The 12,652-nt window shown below is 42.4% G+C and overlaps 1 protein-coding gene across 1 annotated transcript in view; it reads right to left on the reverse strand.

Moving 5' to 3' along the window:
• LOC308141652 (neurobeachin-like) overlaps positions 1 to 12,652 on the reverse strand; it is a gene marked incomplete at both ends in the record, with an annotated part of 240,698 nt that overhangs the window by 67,883 nt on the left and 160,163 nt on the right. Inside the window, 1 exon segment of the mRNA XM_080511859.1 lies at positions 3,205 to 3,354. Within this exon segment, the coding sequence (XP_080367985.1) occupies positions 3,205 to 3,354 (150 nt within the window).

Here is a 12,652-nt window from a genome sequence, read left to right on the forward strand (position 1 = left end):
ACACTGGGGACACACACACAGTGCATGTTTATATATACCAACAACAAAAAACCCCGACTGAATAACACGTCTCGTCTTCCTCTCACTTCTGTGATTACACAGTCAGTTTGTTGTCTTGGCTTCTCCCTCTTTCATAAACATGTCAGCACTCCAGAGATCAGAGCTCTGACTAGGGAGCTAAAATGGATCCAGAAAGGCTAAATTAAGGCAAAACAAAATGGTTGTGGCTCCCCGACCACACTTAGGAGGGGGTGGGGGTGGACCAGCGTGGTTCCGGTCCGCCAGCAGAACAGTCCCGGTCTCCTCTCTGACACCGACAACGATCTGTGGATCTCGCCTCTATTCTTCCCTTCTCGCACGCGACGCACTTTCCAGCGGATTCCGGTTACAATATGTGCATATAGAGAGGTTCATTTGTGCCGGCCAAGCTCAGACAGCATCCCCAGTGTTTGTTGGGTAGAAGAACTAATCATAGGTTCAGTAACCACAACCACAACTGAGCCCGTGAGGGCAGGACGCCGCCGCCGCCGCCTCTCTGGCAGGAGCGGCAGCAGCAGGCAGTGACCCAGCGGCTGGCAGGAGGAGCGCTGTTGTTGACAAGGATCGAGTCCCAGATCTCTCATTAGGCTGTTCATGCCTGAGATTAGCTACGGTACACACACATACACACCACACACACACACAGACATCATGGTATGCACACTGAGGGAAGCTCCCCTGAACTCGAGTGAAAATACAAATTGTTCTTTTCTAAAGTTGTGTGACCTCAGCTCTCACGTCATAAATCTCAGATTCTTCGTCATTAGTTCTCCCGCGAGAAATCACTGTGTTTGTATTCGGGCCCGGAGTCTTCAGCTTGGCCAGTGCAAGGTTCATCCGACAGACAGGGAGTGTTTTGCTCGCCTGCTGGCTGGAGGGGCGGAGAGGAGGGGGCGAGTCTCCTCCTCCTCCTCCTCCTCCTCCTCCTCCCCCTCCCAGATTCATCTGGTGGATCTTAGAGGGGGATTTCACTGCTTCAGCCTGAGCTTCACACACTAATCCACGACTCTACTGACTAACCTACTGAAGGAACGAAGGCGTTAATGTGGCTGCAGTGTTTTACATGTTTAATTTATTAAAATACGTTCAAAGACAGAAACTCACGCACTCTTATTACCAATATCACAAATTAGTGTCGCTAATTAAGGTCACATGCAGGGAGAACATGCAAACTCCACGCAGAAAGGCCTGGATTCAAACACGTGACCCCTTCACCCGGATTTGAAAGGCCTAACCAATATTGCAGATGCAAACAGCCACTCAAAAACTAAATTTTACCAAAACAAAAGCACACACACTCCATTTAAAGTCAAGTAGCGTTGCTTACAATGCAAAATGTATTAGTGATGACGAAATAACATATTTCATCAGAAAACCTTTATATTGTATATAAATGTATATGGTATTCAGGGTAATGTCAGGTTTTCTAAAGAGAACACTCATGACTTCTTTATTCTAAATAATGATAATAATGTTACTTTTTATGCAGAGCAAAATAAGAAAGTGAATATCTTAGTATTATCAGTTATGAACTGAACATAGCATTTATTTCACATTTTTACAGTAACAAATGTCCAGAAATGTCCTGGTCTTACTGGTATTACTTTCAGGCTTAATACTTATTATTAGAGAGAAAAGAAGCAACTTTTCACAACAACCGACAATGAAACGATTGACGATTAAATGCAGCACCATTCTGAGTGCTCAGACTTTGAAGTTGCTTTCTAGAGAATTAATAGGCGAAGTGATCTTATATTCAAGCATCGTCTAATTAATAAAACAAAGAAATGCTGTAAATTTCAAGTGTGGCGTCGTTTTGGCGAGATCTCGTAAAAACACCCAAATCCATTAAAATCAAGCTGGAAATGCAGAATGTGACAAGTTTAACCTCTTTTATGTGATTGAAAAGTGGCCAAAAAAACCCTGATACTTTCACACCCTGGCTGTTTTATTATTTCTGTATTGGACAAAAGTTAATATTTTTTAGGAGTTGGCAACAGTTGCCCCGGGTGAAGTAACTTAATACACTAATAAAAAGCCAAGTATCCTTTAGGCATTAAACCGTTGAATGACGGCTCATGAATAGGAACGATTGTTTGGTGACAATCTGGCAACAACAAGCACTTCACTCAAAAAAACAAGTTACCTTTTAAACACACACGCACACACATAAATAAAATTATATGTATTTCACTTTTGTTTAGCTGTTAGATGCAACTGTGAAAGAAGTCTACGACTTTTAATAGTTTCCAGCTATATATATGCGGATTTATTGTCACTTTTCTGGGTTCAGTGGTGCTAAAACACACTGTACACAAAAGAAAATTACATTTTAATTCATATAATTTGAGATATTTATGGCATCAGTTGTACTTATAGGAAGATGACATGTATACGTGATTATATCAGGAGTGTAATACATTATATTCGGTGTATTAAGTTAGAATATTCAGGAAATAATGCGAAATTTAATGGGGAAAAAATGTGCCTGATTGTCTGTGTTGATAATATTTACACAGTTTTCAAAGTCAAATTGTGCCATCAGCTATCCTTGAAATCTCCAGGATCACAATTCCAAACACTTCTTTGTGCTGATTTAGTAAAGCTCCCTGTGTAATTTGACATTATCTAGTGAAGTTTTACATACGAGTTCGACTGCATACAATGAACCAAACGTCTGATTGTTAAAACAGCAATTGAGGGATTATAATCAGGTCAACATGTTGGTTTAATAAGACAAACTTCATGTTATGTAAAATAATAATAGTTGTGACACAACAGGATTGATAGTGTTTCCGGTGTTAGTTTTAATGTTAGAAGACTCGCACGCGGAGATAAACACTGAGGAAGGAACTGAGGTGACGAGAGACAAAAACAAAACAGAGAAGGACACTCATCACACGGAACCAGAGGAAAGTTGTCAAACTGAAGCAATCAGACCAAAGCAACAGAGTCAATTCGGAACACGTGAGCATTTAAAACGCGCCGCTTAAGACAGATCTATAAATAACAATTAATACTGAATACCACAAATGACATAAATCTTAATTCTGAAATACTGGTGCTGTTGAAACAGACTAAATTCAGCGCCACCGTGAGGCAGCAGGGGTGAACGTTAAACGCACGGGAAACGTTGAACCTCGGCATGCTGATGCGGCGACTCACCGCCCAGGTTGTCCATCTCCTTCTCCTGCAGCAGGCTGACGGTGTCGTCATCTGCATCCAGGACCAGCTCCGTCTCCACGGCCGGACCGGCCAGCGTCGGGCTGCGGAAGGCCATCTTAGGCTTCACCACCACCTCGTCCTCCTCCGAGCCTGCAGGCACAAACGCACAGGGGATTAAGACAAATGTTGTCATTTCTCGCCGGAGGCGTCAGATTAGTCCAGGAAACCACAAAACTCTGCAGCTGTTCCAGGTGTTCCGGCTCAAACCGAGCCACTCGCTGAGCTGCAGACGAGGCCCGAAACATTACGATCTGAAGAAACTTTGTAGAAATGAGAGTCATTCTATTTTAATGGGGAAATGAGTGTGAGCATGGGGTTATAGTATTAAACATCTGGCTGAAAATGACAAATGTACACAAATTTTGGATTTTTATGGCTTTAAAATGTAAAAGAAAGTCGAAGGGCTATTCAACTTAATCCATTCTGGATAATTTTTTTAATAGTTAATGTAGTTGTCGTTTGTTTGTTTTCCAAACAATGTGTAGCCAAACTTAAGAATTGGAGAATCTATACAATTCAGTTTGACAAAATCATGTTACTATAGAAGCGATTGAACATCCTGTTACATAATAGACCATTGCAGAAATAATGTTTCCACACAAATCCTCAATATATAGGAATTTCTTTAGCGCGATCTTTACCACAAGTAGCTGGACACTATTTACTCAATTCATGTACATTTAAATTGCTACTATCCAATTATTGTCCATGTTCAGTAAAGAGTTAAAACAATAAATCATGGAAACTCCAAAGAATGTGGATGGGGGGAAAAGCAAGTTCTAATGCACACACATTAAAAGACATTAATACACATAACTGTGAGAAGTGTACATGCTCTCACAGTGCAAATGTGAAACAAATTCAAATAAATAGTCTAATCAAGTTCAATTGAAGTATCATATTGAATCTTTGTAGGATTGTAAATGGTATAAGATCTACTTTATTATATGAAAAGAAAAAAGAAAAAAAGCACCAGACACAATAAAATACATGAACTACTGATGTGCGAGGCCATCCTGACGCGTGATGCACACTAATGTAGACGCCACAGCATATGAAAGAATGTCAAGAGTACACGTTCGCTCGCGGAATACATCTCGAGCGGTTGAACATCAGAGGTGTCTCGGCTTTTATTTATAGACAAGGTCAACAATGAAACAACGATCTGCATCTTAAAAGACCAGCAGCTGAGTCGGAGGGAGGGGGGGGGATAAATCTTCAGCTCAGACTAGATTAGAGTTATCGTTTTCTGCTTTTGGAGACTTGACAAGAGTTGGACTGAACAGACAGCAACAATTAGGACTTCATGGTATGGCTGCAGCGGAAACCATGCATTCATACATCCCGGAAAAAGAAAAAAACAAAACAAAGAGGTCTCACAGCACGTTCGTCAGCTCGAATCAGCGACTCTCTCTTTCCCAAACGTGCGCCGCCTCAAAACGTTCATGTGAATCTTAAAGGAGGAAGACGCATCAAGGAGAAGGGAGGTGGCTGACACCACGTCTGACATGTTTCCTCTCAGCGTAAGGCGGCCCTGCCTCCCCGGAGGAACATGCACCTTGTCTTGAAGAGGTCACATTTGACTGTTGTCAACACTGCTACCGAGGAAAGAAAAGAAAGAGGAGGGGTAAAAAAAAAAAAAAAAAAAAAAAAAACTCTGCTTCCTGCTCTGTGTCGTATCTGGAGTGCTTTCATCAGAATTCTGCTCAATGTTAAAGCCAGAAAATCAAAGCGGAGTGGAGTGAAACCTAAAACTGTAACTCTGTGAACCGTCATCCCGCTCCGAGCAAATGAGGCAAAACTCTGATTGGCAAGGCTGGACAAGGTTGAGTGAGTCAAATAAACTGTGCTTTCTTTTTTTTGTGTTTGACATGTAAATGAGCGACATCAACTCTGCCGGTGAGGAAACATTACAGGACTGAAGTCAATCTTAAATCACAATGTGGTTTAGTTCTCGCAGAAAAAAAAAAAAAAAGTAGTAATACGGTTATAAATAACGCAAAAAATGAAGAGCTACGATGCGGAGGAGAGAATATGCCGACGCGAAAAGGGATTTTTCTCCCCCCCCCCCCCCCCTGCTGAGCGATTGGTCCTCTGACTCGGAGACACTGTCGTATTAAAAGTGCTGCAACCGAGTCGCCATTTGTCACCATTACACGGCTCGCTGTGCCGCCGTGTCGGGGGCGGGCGGATTCATTAGAAAAGCCCTTCTTGTGTTCACACTTGACCACGGGCTTTCGCTGAAGGAAGCGAGCGCCTCTTTGAACATCCGCTGAAAGTCATATGAAGGACGAAAAATAAACGGGGGGGGGGGAAGAACAAGAGACAAAGCGGTGGACTGGCGGAGACGTGCGTCATCAGTCGGAGCCCGGAGGACTTTGTGACTGCGTCGATGGATCTGAAGAGGAGGTGTGATTGATTACAGATGGAATACTTTATTAAATTATTATTAAATGTCTCAATCAGCGAGTGAACCCTTGGTTCGAGTCCAGATTTGGGGTTTTTCTTGGCAGTTTGCTTGTTCTTCATGATTTTTTATAGCACTTATACAACCAGATACGACACAGGACCAATCTTCTTTCCTGTGGTATAGAGGCCGGCTGAACGGATACATTCTGGAGGGAAAGAAAAGAAAACGTATGGTACTGAACACGGAAGTGGTCCAGGCCCCGCCCACTGTCTCCCAGGCGGTTTCTGAGTCTTCCTGGAGGGAAACTCCATCAGTTAATCCAGCATAAGGCTTCCAGGCTCCTTAAAACGGCTCCACGAACGCCCCTCTCTTGGTTCATCTCAACTTCCTTTGTTTGAATCTGGGTTTTTTTTTTTTTTTTTAAGCTACTGCTTCTTGAGCCAAAGGATTTGAGAAAACAATGAAGTCATTGATAATGTGTTCTGAGGTTAAGTGGGAATCTGTTGAGAGGCGCCGGCGTGGAGCAACGATCAGCTCTGTCCAGAAATCTATAGAAAGCAGGAGGAAACTATGTTTCATTACCCATCCATCCATCCATCCATCCATCCATCCGAAATGGTAGAAAAGCTGAAAACAATGCCGTTTTCATTTTGGGTCACCAGTGGGAGCTGTTGGTTGTTTCCATAATGGAAGCACACACGTATGCAAAGAACAATAAGCTATAATAAATATTAACAATAGCGAGTACACAGACATTCGCATGGACAGACGACAAAGTAGGGATTATTATTTGTGTTTATTTTTTAAAAGTTGCGCTTTCAGAGGCTCCCAGCACTGTTGTTGAGTTAACGGACGCCCATATCGTAACAAAAATGTTCAGTTTTAACTGTGAAATGTATTCATAAAATGGATTTACTGGAGGATTACAGTCAAATGACTTTTTCATCTTAAAAAAAAAAGCTGCTTTTCTCTGCGTTCTCTGGCGTCTCCACGTCACAGCAGTTTTATCTCACGCTTTGCTCCGAAGCGATCGCCGGGAGAAGCCACCGATCAACAGTCTCCCGGGTCCTCTCGTTCAATCACTGGGTGGAAACTGCCTCGGAGTGCACTAATTACACCCGCCAAAGTGCATCGCAGGGCTTCCGTGACCTCACTGGAGGCTGATGAAGACCTGCCGGCTGTCACCGGCCGAGGCCTGAACCCTGAGGCCTCCTCTGGATGTATGAAGGGCAACGCAACACATATTTGTATGAAAACCTCATGAAACAAACTGACAACACGCTATTATGTTTCATATTCCAAGACTTTACATTTGAATAAAGTTCAATTCAACTCATTGTTATTTATACAGTACTACCTACTACTTTGAAATCTCATTGCACACCTCATGATATGTCTTTAGCGTAACCTAATTCCTAATAAAACAGTATTTGGTAGTCAGTGTGTAAATAATGGGAAAATATTTAGTGGAAATCAGCGGAATATGAATCAACATTAGGCTTTTTAAATTGCCATGGCGTCTGTTTTAAATACATTTGTTTTAGAGATTATAATTGAAGAAATTCAACCTTTCAAGAGATTTATCTATCTATTTTAAATATAGAGATTATACTGGAAGAAAACTTGTTTGAGGAAAAAGAAAACTTCTTTATGCTTTGCTAACTTGTATTCTGATCAAATTTCAACTAATAGAGAATCAAAACATTACAAATAAGGAAAAAGTAGAGATTAAAGATATCAGTTTGACGAAAGATTTGCAAGCTCTGGGTGCTTCCGCTCTTTGAATATCTGGCAGTTCTTCAGTATCACTGCGTGTTTTCGGTGGTACAAAGAGACTCCAGAAGCCCCTGGAGGCGGCTGTAATGACTGCTATGTGGCCAAAAAAGCTCCGGTCCTCTGCTTCCTTGTACTCTTCTGAATTTCCTCATCAATGTCGTAAACGGCCGAGGAGTTACAGTCATGAGAAGTGCGGAGGCCAGATCCTGTCAGCGGTGAGGGAGGAGTTAAAGCGTCAAACACACTTTATACTCTCAGCTAAAGGAGTCCACTTTGGAAAACATTTCTGCGGCTTTAGGATACAGTGTGGAATAGATAAACAAAAAGAAAACAGAAAAAAAAATGCCTCGCCACGGCTCCAAGTTTCACACGATGCAACATGAAGACTTTTGTGGTAGTGACGGTTCAGTTTTATATCCCAGTAGAGCCGGGGAACATGTGTTATTGTAAGTCTCACATGTACGACACACACACACACACGCACACGCACATGCACACAGTCTCCCATTTCAATAAAAGAAAGGAATCCACATGATGTTTTATTTAAAGTTCAGCTGACTTGCACAGGTACCGTCTTTTGAAATGGTACAAGAAAAAAATATCTTCAGGGTGCAAGATCTGGCCAGAATGTTGTAAAAGAGCCATTAACCCTTTATGGGGCACTTGGTAAAATACTTCAAAGTCAAAAGACGGAGTTTAAAGGGTCAACTTTTACTTTTATTTTGACCGTTTTTATGAGAGGTTTTAAAGTAAAAAAAAAAAAAATGAGCCATTTATTTACGATCAAATCTGCTGGGGAAAAAAAAAATGCAAAACTGACCAAAATAAAAGTCTGGATAGGATTTAATTCTGACTGGAAATATGTAGGAGACTATAACACATAAGAGTTACTCTACAAAGTGTTATTTGGAACACCGGTTGGTAAACATGCCCACTGTCCATTGGCATTCATATTATGGGCAGTGTGATTGAATATGTGTCACAACTGTTAATATTTTATCGGATTTTTTTTTTATTAAAGTGTCAGTCAGGTGAATTTGTGCACTGAAAGACACTTCTCCAAAGCAAACAGATAAAAAAAATGTTTTGTGTTTATATGAATATGTGAAAAGTTTAGCGCTGAAATGTTGTTTTTTAACTGTCACACATTTTAATCACGTCTTATGTGACTGTCTTTATCAACTGTTATTTTAGAAAGTCACCAAATATGTTGCATTGCTTAATAAAGAGTTCAGGTAATTACATAAAGTTGAATTGTTATAGATGCGCATCTTTCCTGACTTCATCTTAAACAAAGAAAAATAAACTTTGGGAGTTTTTCAGGAACTTTTCCATCTGACTTTGTCACGTATGCATCAATATGTTCCCAAACATACTTTTCTACACTACCAGTCGAGTTTAGAGCGCTGTGCATTAACTGATGGGGTAGTTTAAATATATCTGCTCCGTTTCCCAGACCCGATGTGTTTCTGCCCTCCTACGCCGGCTCTCCACAGGCTCCACATTCCACATGGAGGGAAGCAGCGCTGCTCATGGGATTGCATTACCACGAAGGCCAAACCAACTCTGCCCTCCGTCTCTTCACTCTTATATTTCCTCTGCACCGAGGAAAGGATGGGGGGGGGGAACATGACAGGTTCATACTTCCTACGAGTCATTCGTGTGTGTTTTGCGCCGGTGAACGTAAACATTCTAACTTTGATATAAGGGAGTTTATACAGTGCCGTGCACTTCCTCTCGGGACGAGCGTCCTGCGGCATCTGTCTACCGTGCAGCCAGAGGTTATAAAACCGGCGGGTGTCACACCTGAGGCTCCTGGGACAAAATAGGTCCGCAAGAGGCTCCACTCTATATTAGGGTGCGTTTACACGATGTTCCCGGGCAGACCCGATTCAGGACACCGTGGACAAAACGTGATGGACGTCAGACGACGCAGAGGGACGGGATGTGTAAACGTTAACCGGTCGTGGTTGCCGCGGGCGCCGTGACAGATTTTCAAATTGTCGAAAACTTTGCCCCGGCGGCCGCGGTGTGGATGAGAAACTCAGTAGCCCGTAGCAAAACGGGATGAACGTCACAACACGTGGCACGTGATTGGCCATAATAGAACTTGGAGGCGGTCCGTAGTGGGACGGGAAGCTAAACAGGAAGTGACATTCAGTGCGCGTTCTATCAAGGTTGTTACACGTTTGCTTGGCGTTTCATCACACAGCACCGCGCTTCGTCACGGTTCTCGCGGTAAAGCTACGGTGTATAGTAGCTGTTTCATCATGTTCAATGGCGGCTTGTCCCGGCGTGTGATGGTTTGTGGACCCGACTCATTGCATTTCTACTTCGGGTCGGCCACGGCGCGCACCATTTGGAAGGAGCCGGGCCGGGAGAGGAGTTTCATTCCAGTCTGAGCAATCAACGGCAGAACACTTTCTAAAAGCTTTGCCACCGAAAAAGAACTCCAGAGGTTTGTACGCACCAAGCAAAAGTCTCAGGATACAATGAGTACCTTCACTTCTGGTGGCCCTTTGGGGCAGAAACATGCTTCAAACGTCCACATTGCATCCGTAGAAAGCCTTGACAGAACGTGAAAAAACTGCCAGACCTTCCTCACAAATCCCACGGCGCACTACGTTTTGGGCAAACGGGGAAAACAGGGCAAACAGGAACATGGTGGAAACCTTCCCTAATGGATAGCAGTGATGCTGCAGTGAAAGCGACGCACCTCATCGCTATCAAAAGAGCCTCAACGCCTCAAAGTAGAGGTGGAAAAACACCCATAATGCAACAGCTATAGGAGAAATTACTGACGCAATTCTCAGTATTAATTGGCTTTTCGTTGAGATAATCATCATATTCAGTAGTAATTATTTGGGTTTCCTGAAAATGGAGACATTTTCATTCCCTGTACTCGAAGAAAAACGTTCAATTGAAAGGTTATTATGGTGATATTTTACCAGCCCGGCTCACTCAAGATTCATTCTATCTCTGTGCAATCATAATTTATTTATTTATTTACTGTGCAATAACATGTCCACCCTTATATGCACTGTGTGCATGATAGTACTCACACATCTTAAGTTACTGGCTCTTTCCTAACTCTTTTTGTATTCATTCATTCTCTTTTACTATATTTTGAGCAATTCAATTGTGCACTGTGTAATTTTATTTTATTTTCATTCTCCTATCCTGCACAATGTGTGATTTTATTCTCCTATTCTGCTTTGCTGCTGCTGTGACACTGTACATTTCTCTGTCTGGTGAGATTATTAAAGACTTATCTTATCTTATCTTAAATTGGGCTATAACGTGGCCCCTGAACTAAAACGGGTTTGACACTCCTGGAATAAACTTTTTTTTCGCTCTCTGAAAAACAAAAAAGTCAAATAATAAAGAATTCTTCACCTGAACACCAGGAGGCTCCATGAAACCATTTCTAAAAATATTCTCAATTTACAGATGAGCTGCATTCAAATGTCAATATTTGCATTTTTCGTATATGCCCCCCCCCCGATGTCGTTTGTCACACTTAAACATGTCTGATTGTGAATGTGGGGAAGGTTAATACCACATCACGGGGCCACCTCTGCAGCAGCAGTACAAAGCTATAAAGATCTCCACCCGGGGCAATCGGCTCCGAGACCAGGCCGCTCACCTGGAATGAGACAGCGAGGACACCCGGAGGTAAAACACCCCGTTAAACATTTGGATCAATATTAACGTGACTTCCATTTCATGCTTGCCCAATTCCAATCACCTTACAATATAGTGTGATGCTGGGCGGGGGCTGGATGGAGGAGGGCGGCTGATTACAGGCGGAGGGCAGACACTGAATGTGCTGGCGAAGCTGTCAGTGCTGCTAATGGACACCGGGGCCAGTTTAAGGCAGTTTAACCTCCCATCATGCACGTGCACACTCATGCACGCTCGTGCACGCTCGTGCACGCTCACACTCCCACACCCAGGCAGAGAAAAGGTAACAGCTCAAGTATTGAAAATACAGAACAAGTATAAGTTTGTAAAATAACTATTAAACAAGATTCTGTAAATAAAGATGCTGCTGATGTCAAACAACAGTTTCAAACTTTCTTGGAAATCAACACAATAAATAATCATTTATTTCAACTTGTAAAAATGCAAAAAAATCCTAGTGACACACACACACACTTGAAATGGTCGCTGAAATATTCAACTTTTAATGCCTGGTTTGAAAAAGACACTGCTTATAGAAACAATTGCAGTCAATAACCCTGAGGAAGCTGAAATAAATAGTAAAGTAACATTACTTGAATAATCTAAAACAAAAATAAATGCATATTTCCACTCACGAAAAGCACGTGTTTCTTAAAATCAATGGGAAAATGAGTAACTTTGACATGTCACATCTCTGTTAGTAAGCAGACTGTTGAACTGGAGTTTTGTTTTTCCAATATATAAATGAGGCTTTTCAGAATTGAGCTTCAGTTTTCCTGGAAATCCACATCACGGGACATTTCCTCATCTTGAAAGGAAAGAGAAAGCGAAAGAAGTGAGTGAAATATCGTCAGAAACGGTCCAAAAGCTGCTCCCTCCAGTTCATGTTTATTGCACCCAAGTGATTTTTGCAAGACTGACATTCAGCCTGAACGCATCAATGCAAGTTTTTTTTTCCAGCCGGAGCCCCAGTGGTTCCTGTCAGAGAGTGGACAACCTGCTGTTTCTCCAGTAGCGCCACATTTTGAACCCCTGATAATGACTTCCAACTCAAACACGCCTCTTTGTTTTTCCCACTACAAGGCTTTTCCAGCTGGGAGCCTGACATCTTGTGTCATTTCAAAAAGTGTGAATGTTAAAATGGATATCAAAATCGCTGAGCCTCTGAACTTGTTATCCAGCGATTCTTTAAACCTGAGATAATTAAAAATGGGCTAAATATATATATTTTTTTAAAAACACTACTGCCAACCGGCACTGCAAAAACAAAACCAAGCGAAGCTCAGACAGAAAACATGAAAGACCTTTGTCGCTTTCACCAAACCGGGGCCGCTGCCACATCAAAGCTTGCGGGAAACCAGCCTGCGAGAGCAGCTCACCTCTCACCGGGAGCCACGGGGGCCATCCGACGGCACGCCGTCCCTTTCACGTGACAACTTTATAAATTATTCTGCTCATTAAAAGCAGCGCGTGCCGGCAGGACTCCAACAAGTCTTTAGTCGCAAAGCCCGGGCGTCA

Source organism: Blennius ocellaris (assembly GCF_963422515.1).
Source record: "Blennius ocellaris genome assembly, chromosome: 2".
NCBI classification, from domain to species: Eukaryota; Metazoa; Chordata; class Actinopteri; order Blenniiformes; family Blenniidae; genus Blennius; species Blennius ocellaris.